The sequence below is a fragment of the Lutra lutra genome, chromosome 1 (genome assembly GCF_902655055.1).
Source record: "Lutra lutra chromosome 1, mLutLut1.2, whole genome shotgun sequence".
NCBI classification, from domain to species: domain Eukaryota; kingdom Metazoa; phylum Chordata; class Mammalia; order Carnivora; family Mustelidae; genus Lutra; species Lutra lutra.
In genome coordinates, this window is record NC_062278.1 from 210,170,111 (window position 1) to 210,188,380 (window position 18,270).

The following is an 18,270-nucleotide window of genomic DNA, read 5'->3' on the forward strand; positions in this document are numbered from 1 at the left end:
TGTAAGTGATACCTCAAAAACAACCCATGGGAACAGAGCCGATTGGCAGTTGCCAGGGGCTGCGGGGAGGGGAAATGACTGCTAATGGGAATGGGGTTTCCTTTTAGGGTGATGGAAATGTTCTGGAACCAGATGGAGGTGGTGGTTATGTAACTGTGAATGTGCTCAATGTCACTAAGGTAAATTTTATACACACTTCACTACAATAAAAATGAACAGGACAACTCAGGAAGAATATCTTGCGGGAAGGTTAAAAAGGGGGAGTCTTTGCCTCCAAGAGATAGACTCTAGAAAACTAACAGGTGAAAGGATGTGCCAGTGGGACTCGGAGAGTGGAGGAAGAGTCAGTGAAGGTCATGGATGTTGGGGGATGGGCACATGGACTCAAAACATTATTCTCTCCACTTCCATAGGCAGGAAATCTTCCATAATAAAATCTTTTATTTATTTTTATTTTTTATTTTTTTAGAGGGGAGGGGCAAGGGGCACAGAGAGACAGAGAAAGAGAATTTTAAGCAGGCTCTGTGCTGAGACATGGGACTCGATCTCACGACCCAAGATCATGACCTGAGCGGAAAACAGGAGACAGATGCTTAACCAGCTGCGCCATCCAGGCACCCTCTCCCCACAAAAAAGTTTTAACCCTCCAAAGCCCCGCCTGCCCCAGTCCCCATCTATCTGCCCACTTCATCCTGCCCTCTATTCCTCCAGCTTCCTCTCACCTCCTTCCCTGATTTTCAGCCTGGCAAAGGTTCCTGCCCCTGGGCCTTTGCCCATGCAGTTGCCACTGCTGGAATATTCTGCCCCAGACGTCTCATCAGGCTTCCTTCACATCCTTTACCTCTCAGCTCCAGCTCCTGCCTAGAGAGGTCTTCCTTGCCCTGCCCAGCTTGGGTCACTATGGCTGTTTGAGAACCTACCTGCAAATTCCTTGACAGTCTTCGCTTCAAAAGGCAGGTCCTATTTCCCTGCCCCTTGGAAAGGGCAGACTCAGGGGCTAGCTTCTAATGAAGAAAACATAGCAGCAGTGATGCTGTGTGACTTCCGAGATGGGGACACAGAGACAGCACCCCCTTCCTCTAGGCACACTGATGTTCTCACACTTTCTGGGGACAGTGGCCCTCAAAACCCAGCACCAAGTTGCAAAGAAGCCCAGACCATGTGGGGAGCCCATGTACAGGTGTTCTAACAACACATCTGAGTGAACAAAACTTTGGGTGATTCCGGTCCCAGATTCTGAGTCCGCCAGTGGAAGCCCCAGACTTGGCAGAGCAGATAAAATGGTGACATCTGACTTCCTGACCCAGAGAAGCCACAGGAAATAATACTGGGCCTTGTGTTAAGCCTCTGGGTTCTAGGGTAATTTGTTACCCCATGGAAATGATGGGTAACTGCTACGCTCCCAGCCCGTTTTATTCCTTTGGAGCAATCATCACAATCGGAAATGACCAGCTTCCTTTATGGGTTTCCTGGCATTTTATGTTGATTTCTATGAGAGCAAGCACCCTGTCTATTGTGTCCGGGGATACAGTACTGGCACGAAACACAGGACGATGCTGGTGTCCTACCACGCTACACAAACACAGCCCCCCCCTCGCCGTCTGCACGCAACTGTGGCTGTTGAAAAGTGTCCCCAATAATTCACATCCACCCAAAACCTCAGACGTGACCTCATCCTGAAGCAGGATCTTTATAGATGTAACTGAGGTGCGTATGAGACGAGGTCATCCTGATTCCCCAGGCGGGACCTAAGTCCAATGACAGGTGTCTTTTTAAGGAGAACACAGAAACACAGGGGAGGAGACAGGAGTGACACGGCCACGAGCCTCACGACACCTGGAGCCCTCAGAAGCTGGAAGAGGCAAGAGAGGATTCCCTCGAGAGCCTTCCAAGGGAGCACGCTTGCCGACACCTCGATGGCTGGCTTCTGGTCGCCAGAACTTAGAAGAAGACATATTTCTGTGGTTTTAAGCCACAAGTTTGTGGTCAGTTACAGCAGTCCCAGGACACGACAAATGAGGACAATAAGATCCCCCACCTCCCAGGTCATGGTAGGGAGAAAAGAGGCCAGAGGTAGATCGCTGAAGACGGGGCTTGGCACATCCTATATTCCCAACCAACTCTGTTGCTATCCTTTCCCCGACGGAAGGAAGCATGGTGAGTAAGAAATCAGAATGGAATTAGCACTTTATCTACCCAGCAACTTCATTCGTATACACCCTGCAAGGAAAAGAGAGGAACAAGCAAGTTATAAGAGCAGGGGGTCAGCCCAGGAAGCCCCCAGGAGTAAGGCAGAGAGGTGGAGGAGGAGGAGGCGGAGCTGATTTCTCAAGCACTGTCCAGGAGCTCTGAGCCCCAACACAGCCCAGGAAAAAAAAGTGCCCTAGAGTTCACAGTCTTAGTTCAAAGCCTCCTTGACTGCCTACAAGCTGTGGGGGCCTGGGCAGACCCTGCCCTCCCTACAGGCCTCAGTTTCCTTACTTGGAACGTCCAAAGACTGGACCAAACGACCTCCAAGGTGTGCTCCAACTCACCAAAGTGTAGGTCCTGCCACTGCCCTATTTACAAGTGGGGCCCAGAGCAACCACCCAAACAATGCAATTCTCAGCCTAATACCTATCAAGCATGTTAAGTGCCCAGCCAAGAAGAAGGGTTGAATAAGAGGGATCTGTTGTTCCTCTGCCCAGCGGGATCCTGCCTCTGTGCTTTACACCTGCTCTTCCTCTTCCTTTCCCCAGATCTTTGCAAGGTTGCTTCCTCTCATTTGCTTACTTGTGCTGGAGGCCCTGCCCTGATCACCTTGGCTGAAGTCACTACCAGTGATCCCTGCCCCACCCCCAACATGTTCTAGCCTTCTTGTCAATTTTGGATGTTTTATTATGTCCTCGTTGCCTTTTTGATTATTCTTCTCTCTCACTAGACTGTGGGCTCCACTGGACAGGGGGAGTACTTAGACACATTCACAGCGTGTCACACTGAACATGGTGTCCCATAAGCCCAGATGGGGTGTGGCACCTAGGAGGTCCTCAGGGATGGAGAGAACAAATGACTTTCTCCAGTGCAGACTAGCCAGAATCTGACCATCTTGGCAGCCCAGCCCGGGCCCCACCATGACTCAATGGGACCAGCACCGTAGTCAGTCTTCCTGGTCTCCTGGCTCTGCTCTGGGCCAGGCCCCACTCCCTGCACAACAGGGTGAATGGTGGTCCCCAAAAGATATATCCAAGTCCTGGCCTCCAGAGCTTGTGAAAGAAACCGTATGTGGGGAAAGGGTCTTTGTAGATCTTAATTAGTTGAGGATCTTAAAGAGATCATCTTGGACTAAGGTAAGCCCTAAAGCTAATGACAAATGTCCTTATAAGAGACAGAAGAGGAGAAACAGACACGGAGAAGAAGGCCACATGAGAATGGAGGCAGAGATCAGGGTAGACCTAACTTCAAACCAAGGCACTGCCATGGAGCACCAGCCACCACCGGAAGCCAGGAGACAGGCATGAGAGAGTCTCCCCCAGAGCCTCCAGAAAGATCCAGCCCTGCCCACAGCCTGACTTCAGACTTGCAGCCTCTATAGCTATAGCAGAATTAAATACAGATGTCTTAGGTCACCCAGTTTGTGCCACGGGAAGAGAGCACAGGCATACCTCAGAAATATTGTGGGTTTGGTTCCAGACCACCACAATACAGCAAACAGCACCACAAAGCAAATCAAATGAATTTGTTTCCTACGGCATATAAGTTATGTTTACGCTATACTCTAATTTATTAAGTGTGCAATAGATAGCATTATGTCTAAAAGACCAATGTATGTATCTTAATCAAAAAAATACATATTTAGGGACAACTGGGTAGCTCAGTCAGCTAAGCACCTGCCTTCAGCTCACATTGTGATCCCATGGTTCTGGGATCGAGTCCCACACTGGGCTCCCTGCTCTGCAGGGAGGCTGCTTCTCCCTCTGCCGCTCTTTCTTGCTCTCTCTCTCTCATGAATAAACAAATAAAATCTTTTTTTTTTTTTTAGAGATTTTATTTATTTGACGGGGGGCAGGGAGGGACAGAGGGAGAAGGAGAAGCAGGCTCCCTGCTGAGCAGGGAGCCCAACATGGGATTTGATCCGAGGACCCCAGGACCATGACCAGAGCCCAAGGCAGTTACTTAACAAACTGAGCCACCCAGGTGCCCAACAAATAAAATCTTTTAAAAAATACCTTTTTTTAGGGACGCCTGGGTGGCTCAGTGGGTTAAAGCCTCTGCCTTCGGCTCAGGTCATGATCTCAGGGTCCTCGGATCGAGCCCCACATCCTCTCTCTCTGCCTTCCTCTCTGCCTACTTGTGTTCTCTGTCTGTCAAATAAATAAATAAAATCTTTTTAAAGAATACTTTATTTAGCTCCTTTCTTCAGCTAAAACATGCTGACCATCATCTGAGGCTTCAGCGAGTCATAATCACTAATCACAGATCACCGTAACCAATATAATGATAATGAAACATGAGTTTGAAATATTGCAACAATTACCAAAATGTGAAAATGTGACAGAGACACAACATGAGCAAATGCTCACGTGAGAAGAAAATGGTGCCAACAGATGCGCGCAACACAGGATTGCCACAAACCTTTAATTTGTAAATAAAAATAAAAAATAAATAAATCAAAACCAAAACAAAGCAAAAAACCCCACAATATCTGTGAAGCACCATAAAACAAGATATGCCTGTACACCATGCTTCATCTTCAATCCTTGTCTTGCTTACTGTTCTCACCCCAGCACCTAAAACAGGGGAGCCCATGTTTCCATTCCCACTGTCCAGCAACAAGTCCACTTTCGGCCTGGTTGCCCCAAACCGTCCCTGCTGTGCCACCCTTCTCCTCCTCGGTGCAAAACAGTCTAACCATGCTGCTCTCCTGCTCAGAACCCTTCCCTGGGCACACGACACTCCTCTGCTCAGCGTTCAAAGCCCTGGAAATCAGGCTCTGCCTGGTGACCCCTTTGGCTCCTTCAACTCCCAGCGCATACACCTCCCTGCAACACATAAGCAACTTTCACACAATCTCTTCAACATGAAACATAGCAGTCCCATGTTCCCTTTCTTCTACCCAGAGAAGCTGTCACTGGCATGTAATGGCTGGAACCACAGCAGCCAACATGAGACCATGAGGGTACCCAGCTGGAGACAAGAAACTTTTACAGCAAGGATGGCAGAGCATAAAGACAGAATAAATAGTTATCAGGGGCGCCTGGGTGGCTCAGTGGGTTAAAGCCTCTGCTTTCGGCTCAGGTCATGGTCCCGGGGTCCTGGATCAAGCCCCACATCGGGCTCTCTGCTCCGTGGAGAGCCTGCTTCCTCCTCTCTCTCCCTGCCTGCCTCTCTTGCCTACTTGTTACCTCTGTCTGTCAAATAAATAAATAAAATCTTAAAAAAAAATAGTTATCAAACCAAATGCTGTTCCAGATACTGAATAACAGGAGTTCCAAGAAGAGCAAAGGAAATAAACATAAGTAAATCATCAATATCATTCAAGAAAACTTCATGGACCTGAAACCAACCAAAAGATCATACAAAGAATAAAATAAGGGTGCCTGGGTGGCTCAGTGGGTTAAGCCTCTGCCTTCGGCTCAGGTCATGATCATAGGATCCTGGGATCGATCCCCACATCGGGCTCTCTGCTCAGCAGGGAGCCTGCTTCCCGCCCCCCCTGCCTGCCTCTCTGCCTGCTTGTGATCTCTGTCTGTCAAATAAATAAATAAAATCTTTTTTAAAAAATGGAATTAGCCCACCATCTTGAAAAGATCCCAGAAGCTTCCAGAAAGAAAAAAAAAATCAGAAATTGGGAGGGTTTCTGACTTCTCAACAATAATGTGAGAAGAAATGTCTTCATTTTTGAAGGAAAATAATTTCCAACCTAGAAGTCTATCCCCAGACCATCAGTCAAGTGTGATGGTAGAAATTAAAATCTTTTCATATGTGAAGGGTCTCAAAAAATTAACTTCTTGGGGCACCTGGGTGGCTCAGTGGGTTAAAGCTTCTGCCTTCGGCTCAGGTCATGATCCCAGGGTCCTGGAATCAAGCCCCACATTGGGCACTCTGCTCAGCGGGGAGTCTGCTTCTCCCCCCCCCCCCCCGTCTGCCTCTCTGCCTACTTGTGATTTCTGTCAAATAAATAAATAAAATCTTTAAAAAAAATTAACTTCTCATCCATATTTCTCCAAAAGCTAATAATGATGTGCTGCAACAGATCCAAGGAGTAAACCAAAGAAAAAAACCACCAGGGATCCAGGAAGCAAGGTATCCAACCCAAGACTTTTCAAGATGGTGGGCTAATTCCATTTTTTAAAAAAGATTTTATTTATTTATTTATTTGACAGAGAGAGATCACAAGCAGGCAGAGAAGTAATACCCATCCTCAGGATGGTGGCTAGGATTAAGCCTAGATGGTGGCTATGCACCAGGTGCAGGGGGCAACAAGCCTAGCCTGGGCAGTTTGAAGGCTAGAGAGAGACTTCTTCAAAAAGGTGAAACTGGGGCGCCTGGGTGGCTCAGTGGGTTAAAGCCTCTGCCTTCAGCTCAGGTCATGATCCCAGGGTCCTGGGATCGAGCCCCGCATCGGGCTCTCTGCTCAGCAGGGAGCCTGCTTCCCTTCCTCTCTCTCTCTGCCTGCCTCTCTGCCTACTTGTGATCTCTGTCTGCCAAATAAATAAATAAAATCTTAAAAAAAAAAAAAAGGTGAAACTGAAAGCCCATGTTATGCTATAAAAGTCATGAAAGAAGAGAGAGACAACTGTTGTCTGGGCTTGAAGTAATGATAAATACCAAGAAAACGAACAAATATAAAGGCAACCAATAACCTCAAAGAAAATACACAAAGGTTGTTAACAGAATAAAAAATGATCATAGTATACTAGACAGCTCAACTGAGTGAGAATACTATTACTGTTAAAACAATGTAGGGGCGCCAGGGTGGCTCAGTCATTAAGGGACTGCCTTCGACTCAGGTCATGATCCCAGGGTCCTGGGATCGAGCCCCACATCGGGCTCCCTGCTAGGTGGGAAGCCTGCTTCTCCCTCTCCCACTCCCCCTGCTTGTGTTCCCTCTCTTGCTGTGTCTCTCTCTGTCAAGTAAATAAAATCTTGGGGAAAAAAAAATGTAAACACCAATTACTGACCTGACCAAATTATAATAATGGATAATAGTCAACTCTCATTATTCACAGATTTCTTCATTGCAAATCTGCCTGCTCACTAAAATTTATTTGTAACCCCAAAATCAACATTCACATTACTTTCACAGCCATTCGAGGACACACACAGAGCAGCAAATAAGTTGCATTGCCAATGTGGACATTCCCAGGTTAGGTCAAACAAGGCAACACTCGGCCGCCTTGTTTCTGCTCATGTTGTAAACAAGCATCCTTTTGGTGGTCTATTTAGCGCCACATTTTTTGCATTTTTGTCCTTTTTGCTGGTGATTTTGCTGTTTAAAAGGGCCTCCAGGCATAATGCTAAAGTGCTCTCTAGTGTTTCTAAGGGCAAGAAGGCTGGGATGTGCCTTACTTAGAAAGTTTTGTTCAGGTGTGAATTATAATGCTGTTGGCCATAAGTTCACTGGTAATGAGTCAAGAATATATATTTCTTTTAAAAGACTATGGTGTGGGGATGGGGGTGCGGGGGCACCTGGGTGGCTCAGTCATTAAGCACCCATCTTCAGCTCAGGTCATGATCCCAGGGTCCTGGGATTGAACCCTACATCGGGCTCCCTGCTCAGTGGGGAGCCTTCTTCTCCCTCTGCCCGCTGCTCCCTCTGCTTGTGCTCTCTCTCTCTCTGTCAAATAAATCAATAAAGTCTTTTTAAAAAAATAGATAAATAAAAAGACTATGGGGGTACCTGGCTGGCTCAGGCAGTAGAAAATGTAACTCTGAATCTTGGGATCATGAGTTCAAGCCCCACTGGTCACAGAGCTTGCTTTGAAAAAAAAAGGGGGGGGGGGAATGTATATAAAATGAAGTGTCTTTATTTTTTTTTAAGATTTTATATATTTATTTGACAGACAGAAATCACAAGTAGGCAGAGAGACAGGCAGAGAGGGGGTGGGGAAGCAGGCTCCTGGCTGAGCAGAGAGCCCAATGCGGGGCTTGATCCCCAGGACCCTGAGATCATGACCTAAGCCCAAGGCAGAGGCCACTGAGCCACCCAGTCGCCCCACGAGGTGTCTCTAAATAGAACAAACATAAAACAAGGTTATGTATTGCTTGGTTGATAAAAATGCTGTGACCAAAGGTTTGCAGAACCCTAACCCTGTACTTGCCCTAGGAATGATGGTTCAATATTTGTTAATCCAATGTTTGCAGTGACTTTATAAAACAAAATTACCGCAGATAATGAGAATCGGCTGTAATAACATTGGGACAATGAAGGTATGGAAAAACGTGTCTGTTGGGGAGCGGGGCGTACATGCATGTAGAGGGACAGGAAGAGCGTGATGACAAGGGGTATAAAGGGGTGCCACATCCTTGTCTTCCATGGAGGGAGACAACTGATCAAGTGTCCAAATGAAAAAATGCAGATATCATCACATAACCCATTTAGAGACACGGAGTAAAAGCCCAAAGGAGTCAGACAAGACGGAAGAGTCATTCCAGGTAGGGAAGGAAAAGTGTGGGTGTGGCCGAAAGGTGATGCACGAAGCTGCCCCTCGAGGTAGAAGGCTCAGAGGCTTTCATCTCAAAGCTCACGTGACTTTAATAAAATTAAAAATTACAAGTAAAAATGGAAAGAAAGCACCAGGTGAGAAACAGGATGGAAAACATGAGGGCATCTGTAGGCACAAAGAACAGGTGGGTCTGTGCAGATTTTTCTAACTGTATCTTGGGAAAGTGGCAGAAGATGCCTCTGAGGAAGGAAACTGCAGGGCTGGGGGCAGCAGAGAGGACGACATTCACTGTAAACCTCTCTCTAAAATTTGAATTTTGTGCCATGGGTTATATACTGACTATTACACAAAACAAGTAAACACAGAATATTAAAAGATGCATGTCGGGACGCCTGGGTGGCTAAGTCGGTTAAGTGTCTGCCTTCAGCTCAGGTCATGATCCCGGGGTCCTTGGATCGAGTCCCCTACCCAGGTCCTTGCTCAGCAGGGAGTCTGCTTCTCCCTCTGCCTCCAGTTCCCCCTGCCTATATGCGCACACACACTCTCTCTCTCTCTGACAAATAAATAGATAAAATCTTTAAAAATTTAAATAAAATAAAATAAAACAAAATTTAAAAAACAAAATAAAAAACAACAACAACAACAAAAATAAAACAAAATTTAAAAATAAAACAAAAAAAAAAACCACCAAAAATTCACCCACCTCCCTGGTCAGATCCTGATATCTCACCCATTCAACAGTGAACAGAGTAGCTAAGATGAGCAGCTTTAGGATTTGAGCACCTACTGTGTGCCAGGCACTGAGCTAACCTCATGGGCACCCTCCAAAGTAGGGTCCTAAGATTTCCACGTGACAGGTGATGGGATGAGGTGGGTGCTCAGAGAGGTGAATTCACATGCGCAAGGTCAGCCAGCAAGTCAAGACAGAATAGCCCAGAACCAGGCCCCAGCAGGGGGAGCCTGCTGCTCTTCCACAGCTTGCCACAAAGCATTAATAAAGTATTCACCACGTACCATGAGGCAGGCCAAGTGCCCATGTTGCATGCAGGTGTTCAACGCATGCTTCCTGAAGAGGCGGTACACACAACGACTATTTTTACAGAGGGAGGAAGTGAGACTCAGAGGGTACGACTCCTGGGGCCAGCAAGGGGCATAGCTGAGGTCCACAGTTAGACACGCTGGCTCTGGCCACCCAGCCCCCAACCATCCAACCCACACAGCCACCAAGCCGCCCCCCCCGCCCCCAACCAGCTGATGGCAGCCAGCACGAATGCATTTGAGTGCCTACTGGGTACCCAGCTCTCCTCGGAGAGTTTGCCATGAATAAACTTGACAGAGCACCCCAAGAATCCCAGGAGCTGGCACTACTTTTATAGCCATGGGGAAAGGACCACCAGCAAGGCTGGGAACCAGAGCAAGCAGCTCCAGCCAAGAAGCGCTTCCACAGCCCCCATTCATAGGTGACATTCCAGGAAACGGGCACTGAGGCCGGAGCTAGTGATGATCAGGGTACATGAGCACCCAGGGTGAGGCCCAGCCCTTACCACCTGTCCCATCCTGCCCTCGCCCCCATTTTCTCCGGAGCACGCCCACGTGGGCAGGCAGTGGACTCCAGTGCTCTTAGCTCTAGCCACTTGCCTGGGCTGCCCCACCTGGCAGCAGCCCAAGCCACGCCTACCCGGAGACAAAGAAGCCACTGTCCACCTCTGAGCCCTTCCTGAGATCTCTTCTCACCCTTCTCTTCTTTCTATTCCTTCTGCCCCCTCATGTTTTCACCCCGAGCCCCAGAGCACCAGAACAGACAGAAACCAACTCGATAAACGGGATCAGATTTCAGGCCACAAATACGGAACATGGGATAAGGTGGGAGAAGATCCCCAGGTCTCAGTGCAGGCCCCCCACCACTCCCAGCACAGCACAGTAGCTAAGAACAGGGACCCCAGTGCCCTAAGTCCTCCTTGGCTGTGCATCCTAGGTCAATGACCTCATCTCTCTTGGTACACCAGCCTGTAAAGTGAGGTTAGTAGGCATTCCTTCTTTCTAGGATTGTGATCCTAGTCCCTAGAGAGGGCTACGCAAGCTGCGTTAGTTAGCTATTGCTGTGTAACAAATCACCTCCACAATTACCAGTTGGAAACATTCCTTATCTCCCAGTTTCTGAGGGTCAGGAAGCCAAGAGGGGCTTAGCTGTGTGGTTCTGGCTCCAGGTGTCTTGTGAGGCTGCAATCAATGTGCTGGCTGGGGCTGGAGTCATCTCAAGGTTTCACTGGGACAGAATCCACTTCCAAGTTCACTCACATGGGCTGCCTCGCATCAGGGCAGCCAGCTTTTCCTGGAGGGAGCGATCCAAGAGAGTACTGGTGATGGATACCACATTCTTTTTTATTACTAATCTTGGGTATAGTATCCTAGTACTTTTGCTGTATTCTATCCATGGCAAGCAAGTCACTAGATCCAGCCCACACTCAAAGCATGGGGGGGATCATATGAAAGTGAAGACCAGGCGGTTGGGCCATCTTTGAGGCTGTCTCCTACAGAAAAGTGTGTCAAGCCCAAGGTCAGGGAGTTGTAGTCGGCCCAGCTCTTACTCCATCCCCGGGGGAACACAACCAGGCACAGATACTCAGGATCAGTGAGGCACAGCTGGGGCCTGGACAAGCCCACGGTAGCCAAGGAAGGGCTGCCAGCCAACACACACAGCCCATGTTCCTGCCATGTGCCACCCTATGTGGAAGCCAGTTCATCCAAGGTGGCATGAAGACCCCACACAGCTTCCCTTGTGCCCCCACAGAGCCCCCAGCCTGGCTGGGAGAAAGAGACTCAAGAATTAAAAGGCAAGAAATCAGACACATAAGAGAATTACAAATGATGGGGCGCCTGAGTGGCTCAGTTAGTTAAGCGGCTGCCTTTGGCTCAAGTCCTCATCTCGAAGTCCTGGGATCGAGCCCCACACTGGGCTCCCTGCTCGGCGGGGAGTCTGCTCCTCCCTCTGCCTCTTCCCCTGCTCAAGCTCACTCTCTTTCAGATAAATAAATAAAATCTTTTTTTTGGAAAGCATTTAAAAACAGATAATTACAAATGACAGATGCTACTAGTGGTACCAAGTCAAGCTTTGGAGCCATGCTGCCTAGGTTCTAATCCTGTCCCCACTACTTGCCCCCCTGTGTGACCCTGGGCAAGGGACCAGACTATGCTGTGCCTCGGTTTGCTCATCAGTTAGATGGGGACAAGAGAGTACCCACATCACAGGGTTGCTGGGAGGGTTTAAAGAAGTCACGTTTAGCCTTGGCATGGAGGAAGCACTCTGCAAATGTTGGCCATTCTGCCAAAAACTGACAAGGTGGGAGGGCGTACAGGGACATAGTGTCAGGAGAGGGCTCTTGGGGGGACATTCAAGCCACGGCGTGATGAAAAGGAAGAACAGAGAAAGAGTGATCCAGGCAGAGACAAGAGCAAGTACAAAGGCCCCGGGGCTGCACATGTTGAGGGCCAGCAACAAGGCCAGTGTAGCAACATCATAAAGCATCACCACGCAAAAGGAAGCTCAGCGTGTTCCAGGCAGAGGGGGTACATCCTGAGCCTGACAAGGCATGCTGATGTGAGGGTCAGGTGAATCTATGAAGATGGGGAGTGGCAAGTGGGCAGATTCTGACGTAGGTCACAGAACCTAGTGTCCAGCTGGAGGTTGAGTCTTTCTCCTGCAGAGGATGGGGGTTGTGGAGGATGTGTGAACAGAGGGCACTGTCAAATCTGGTCAGAAAGACCAAAGGCAGAGGCAGAGGCCAGGGCATGGAGAGAAAAGGACGGTTCTAGAAGGTTCGGAACCAGTTAATTAGCAGTGGAACTTTCCCCCAACTCACCCCATCCCCGCTGCTCACAGAGCCTGTTTCTTTACCCTTACATTGGGTTAGTTCCCCCACCTCACCTGAGAGGATCAGCCCTGCAGACCCACAGCAGGTGCTCAGGCATTCCATGTGGGGGTTGTTATTAAGATTCATTGTGATGGGAATCCCCAGCAACACCTATTTCACCCCAGGAGGACCCCCAAAAGCTTCTTCAAGCATGCCCCTTGGAGACACCCCAGAGATCTTCTTCCAAGGAAATCCGCATAGGACACCAAAATCCCCTCGTGAGAGATCACGATCTCTGGAGATCCCCAAACAAGTCTTGGAATACGCAGCAACGTCTCCACAAACTCTGAACCCCTCAAATCCTGTACAGATCCCAAACTTTCAAAGAGCACCCCGGGCCCCAGAGAAATCGGTAAATGGCCCTCAGGAGACGCACACCCTTCAGAAACCCTAAAAGTCTCTTACAGATGTCTCAAGAAGCCCCTTCATCCCTCACCCACCGAGAAAGCCCTAAAAAACTCCAAAGTGTCTTTGCAGCCCCCAAAGACCACTGGGTCGCCACCGTGGGCCCCTAGGGACCTACGAGAATCCCTGAAGAGCCCCTAGAAGCCTCTCACCGTCACCAAGTCCCCACAGAGACCCCCAAATAACCAAGCCTCCCAATCAGCTCCAGCTCTCTGGAACCCCTACCAGCGGCCCAGAGATCCTCAAGTTATCGCCCAGCCCCCTGAGGTCTCCCAAACAGCCTCTAGAATCTTGAAACTTACTCTCTCCCTCCAGAGACCCTCTAGCTGTCCCCTCCAGTTCCCCTCAGAGACCCCCAATCCGTCATTCTTTCAGGTCCCGGCCCCGCCCCTAACCCCGCCCTAAGCCTCGCCCCCAGTCTCCAAAACCCCTCTCCCCAAGCCCTCAGAGCCCCCGACTCCGCCCCTGCAACACCTTCGCTCTGATCACACCCCAAGACGCGCAGCTGGTCCGGGGCCAGGCCCCGACTGCACTCACAAGAGGTCCCGCCTTGCGGTCTTGCAGACGATGCGCAGGAAACGCCAGCCGCCACCGCCCACGTACACGCCGAGCGCCGCCGCTGCGCTCCAGGTCCACGGCAGCCCCAACAGCCACAGCAGCACGAGCGAGACCACGGAGGCCGAGCCTGCACGGGGAGCTTGCATCCTGGGGAGGCGGAGAGCTCTCAGGCCGCGGAAGGCTGGGGCCCCGCCCCCAGAATGAGCTCCGCCCCCAGCCCCCGGCTCCGCCTACTCGGGAAGCCCAGGCCACCCCCTTCGAGCCCCGCCCTCATGCCTGGAATTGGCCGGGTCCCGACAGACTCCGCCCCCGGATCAGGGCTCCGCCCCGTCCCATGCTGGGCACTGGCCTCCCTCCTCTTAGCCCGGCTCAAGCTCCTTTACCAATTCTTAGCACAGGCCACGCCCTCAGACGCAGCTCTTAGACTCCGCCAGTCTCTGTCAAGACCTACCCCACGTCTTGACCTAGCGGCTGGGCTCTGAACCCAAGCTCCAGCCTCACGACTTGGCCCCAAACATGGGCTCCACCTCGTCCCTACCACAGACACAGGCCCTTCCCAGACACTTGATCAGCCTTCCTCCATTGCCGTGATCTAGCGCCGTCCTCGGTTACAGGATCCACCCCAGTTCCCACAGGTCTGGGGTTTTCCTCCAAGACCCGCTTCTATCTCTACTCCGCCAATCATTGGGCCCCGCCCCCAGATTGGCCTCTGGCCCCGCCCACAATCCACGCCCCGCCCACTCCCAATTAGGCTACCCACCCCCGCCCGCCCCTAACCCAGGCCCAGGTTCCATCCCTGGCCAAGGGCCCGCCCTCGGGCTTTGGCCCAATCGTCACCCTGTGGACCTCCCTCTGGCCCACCTAGAGCCCTAGGCCCCTCCCCATCTGCCAGCCCAGGCCCGCCCCAAGGATATCTTCCGACCTGTCCAGCTCCGAGCTCCGCAGCCGCTTAGCCAAAGCCCTCCCCTCTCGGGAGGCCACGACCATAGAGAGGGGCCCCAGGCCAGAGAGACGACGGCCAACGAGACCGGGGCCTAGAACGGCCCAGAAAGGGCGGCAGCTGTCTTGGAGACACCCACACACCCCCCGCCTCCCGCCCCCGAGCGGCGTTTAGAAAACACGTGCTCCCGCACCCTAGGGGCGTGGCTCAGGGCTGAGCAATAGATGGCGAAAGGATTCCTAGCCTGGGGGAGCAGAAAGTCTCGGTTCACACCCAGGGCCTGTGAGTACTGGGTTCTCGCCCCGTTTGTTCTAAGTCTAGGCTGCGACGCCTCTTGGGTCTTACACATTCCAGCGATCCGGAGAGTCCTAAACTCACAGTCTAGGAGCCTCAGGAGGTTCTAAATCCAAACCCCACCTCAGTCTTAATTCTACATTTCAAGGACTCAACTAATCCTCAATCCATAACGCAAAATCTTGTCAGTTAAATCTCAGTGTAACAGCCCAGGAGCCCAGGGACGGCAAAAGCTACACGCCTGGTTCCCACCCACCACACCCGAAGTCCTAAATGCCCACCCAGAGACCCAAAAGCCCTCCTGATCAGGCACGGGCCAGCGCTGGCCTGGCTGCCCTGGCTGCCCACCACCCTGGACCCTGGCTGACCTGGAGCGGTGCACAGACCCTCAGTCTTAGCCGCTTCCTCGTGGGTTCCCAGAAGCTGAGGCAGGGACGATGAGGCCAAGACAGGACTCCAAACCTAGCCTGAGAGTGGGGGCCCTCCGGAACCACTATTTCTGCAGACTCCTGGGCCCGGCTCTGCCTGTGCTGTGCCCATGCAGGCCACTGCCTTGGATCCCTCCCTCCAAGCTCCCCCTCCTTTGCCCCCCTGCCCACCCCACCCCAGCTTGTTTTCTGCCTTGCTTTGGCCGACCTTCTCAGCGCTCTCCTTGGGAGGCGGCCAGGGCCTGCTTCCAGCACCATTTGGAGGACAGGGCTGGGCAGGCTCCCACCCCTCCCACATGCTACCATTGGTCCCTGTAGTTGCCCAGGGTTGGTGGAATGGGGGACAAGGGGGCAGATCTGGAGGACAGGCCCAGAGCCAGCCACTGGATGGCTACTTTCTTGGCCAGGGATCAGCAAAGTCAGCAATGACCAGTAAGCACAGCTGCGCTCTTATCCTGTCAGGTAGCCCTGTTGTGCTCACCCCATTTTACAGGTAAAGAAACCGAGGACCGGAGCTGTCACACGAACTAGAGCTGAAATTCACTCATTCACAAATGTGGGTTGGAGGCTTGCTCTCCCACCTCCCTCCATCTCCCCCCACCTCCCCCCACTTCCTCCCCCTCCTCCCTCTGACCCCGATTCCTCCATTCTTCCCCACTTCCTCCTCCTCCTCCTTCTCTTCCCCCCCCTTCAGCCTTCTTCCTCCCCTCCCCCTTTCCCCCACTTTCCCCTTTCTTTGCTCCTCCCCCACCTACTTCCTTCCCCTTCTCTTATGCTTTATCCCTCCTCCTCTTCACCCCTCTTCTTACCCCACCCCTGCCCTCCTGGCTTCCCTCCTCCTCTGTGTTTCTTCCTCTTCTCCCTTCCTCCTCCTCCCCCTTCCCCCCTTTCCTCCCTCCCCCTTCTCCATCGTACCAAGTTTACTGAGACCTCACTAAATAGTGCCCATGAACTCTGAAAAACAAACTAAAGGTTTTGGAGGGGAAGGCATTGGGAGGTTGGGTGAGCCTGGTGGTGGGTATTAAGGAGGGCACGAATTGCATGGAGCTCTGGGTGTGGTGCATAAACAATGAATTTGGAACACTGAAAAGAAATGTTTTCAAAATGTAAAATAAATAAATAAATAGTGCCCTTGACCATCACTCTCCAATTCTGCCCACAGCTCTTCAAGATACTGTTACGGGTCCTCAGTCTGAAATCCCCAATTCCAAAAGGCTCTGGAAACCCAACTTTTTATTCAGGTGGTACCAGAACTCCAGGTGTAGGTGTAGGCAGGTAGGGTGAGGGGTTTCCAAAAAAGATGAACCTTAGCTTTCTTAACGTAAGAGAATTCATTTTAGGTTCCCAGCCACTTTGTGATCTACACCTGAAAGGCCCTCATTGCCCAAGCACATTGTCAAGTCCAATTGCAGAACTTCCTGGGATATGTTCAAATTGCAGAAAAATAGACCTCAATAGTTAATGATTTTAAAGAAACAAAAGAATGTGGGTGCCTGGGTGGCTCAGTCGCTAAGCATCTGCCTTCAGCTCAGGTTCATGATCCCAGGGTCCTGGAATCAAGCCCCTCATTGGGCTCCCAGTTCGTCGGGAAATCTGCTTCTCACTCTCCCACTCCCCCTGCTTGTGTTCCCTCTCTCCTCTCTCTCTCTCTGCCAAATAAATAAATAAAACCTTAAAAAAAAAAAAGAAGAAGAAGAAGAAGAAGAAGAAACAAAAGAACTTGAAAACTAACATCCACTACCAGGCCAGGGGCGAGCCTTACCATTTCAGACAATAAATCAGGGGTCAAACTCCCAGCGCTGTTTTAGAAGTAAAGGTTGACCCAACACACAGTCCTGAGTCATTGCAGAATTTAAACCCCTTTGAGCTCTCAAACACTGATGACTTTTGCCCCAGTTCTCTACTGATCTTTCCTTTGCCAAGCCCCTTCATAAATATGCATGAATCCTTAGCTTAAAACTTCCCCAATTTTGTTGTAGGGAGGAGGGAGAGAACACTGCTTTGGGAAATATCCTCCGCGGTCGCCCTACTTGTTGCAAATAAAACCCTTCCTTTTCCCACTCTTTGGCTTGGTTGTCTTCTAGCCAGACTCACACCAGGAGGAGAACCCAGTTTCCGGTGCAGGAGAACCACCTCCCCCTGAGCTGACCCAGTCCATTTCAGTGGTCAATTACCCCTTTGTATCCGTTTATCCATTATTTATGCCTTTGCTTAAAGGCTGTTCCTAGATCTCCAGGGGCATCACACAATATACAGCAACTTTTACACTCGATAACTTTCATAAGACACCAAAAAAACCTCCCCAATTCTGAAGTGCAACTGTCCCCCGGTTTTCTGGATGAAGCACTATCTTATCCCCATTTCACAGATGTGAAAACTGAGGCCTGAACACCTGTGGGGGGGAAGATTCAAGTTCTACCCTCCAGGTGGTGGTCTTGGGCAGGTCCCCTCTCCCCTCTGTACTTTGGTTGCCTTCTGGGTGGTCCTGCTCATCTCCTAGAGCACTGTGCAACAAATATTTCTTGATCACCGCTGCGCCACGGTTGACAAGTGACTTCGCATCTGCAGAACGAATGGACCAGGCACCTGCTAGGTATAGGGGCACAGGCAGTCATGCATCTCCCTCCCCAGGGCAGCCACAAGGGGCTGCAGGCCACAGCAAAGGGAGTTCTTAGGACTTTCCGGAAGGAGAAAAATGAAGCATACATTAAAAGTAAAATAGTGGATGATCATAGCTTGGGGGTTTCACTGTAAAGAGGGCATGAGCCCCGTGGGAGCGAACAGTGTCTCTGCCCAAGTCGTGTCTACCACAAGAAGGGGTGAGTTTCCTCTGCTGCCCTAAAGAAGTACCGCAAACCAGCTGGCTTAAAACAACAGAAATTTATTCTCTCACAATTCCGGAGGCCAGAAGTCTGAAATTCCAAGTGTGAACAGCCATAGTCCCTCTGTAATTCTAGGGGAGGATCCACGCATTCCTTGGCTACGGCCACATTACTCCGGTCTCTGCTTCCATGTCCACATGGCCTCTGTGTGTCTCCTCTTCGGTCTCTCTCTCTCTCTCTTTTTTTTTTTTTTTTTTTTGAGATTTT

General features: G+C 50.6%; 1 protein-coding gene across 3 annotated transcripts in view; it reads right to left on the bottom strand.

The window, feature by feature from the left end:
- The window catches only part of SLC27A1 (solute carrier family 27 member 1), a 31,442-nt gene extending 16,079 nt beyond the window's left edge, over positions 1-15,363 (bottom strand). The window contains exons 1-2 of one of the 3 annotated variants that reach the window (XM_047698249.1): positions 15,122-15,363; positions 13,499-13,666 (exon numbers count right to left, since the gene is read on the bottom strand). In XM_047698249.1, coding sequence (XP_047554205.1) covers positions 13,499-13,665 — 167 coding nt within the window. In that variant the 5' untranslated portion in view covers position 13,666; positions 15,122-15,363. Of the gene's footprint in view, positions 1-13,498; positions 13,667-13,795; positions 13,990-14,057; positions 14,196-15,121 lie in introns of those variants that run through there. The other 2 variants (XM_047698266.1, XM_047698257.1) reach the window with 2 other exon arrangements.
- Between the last annotated feature and the right edge of the window lie 2,907 nt (positions 15,364-18,270).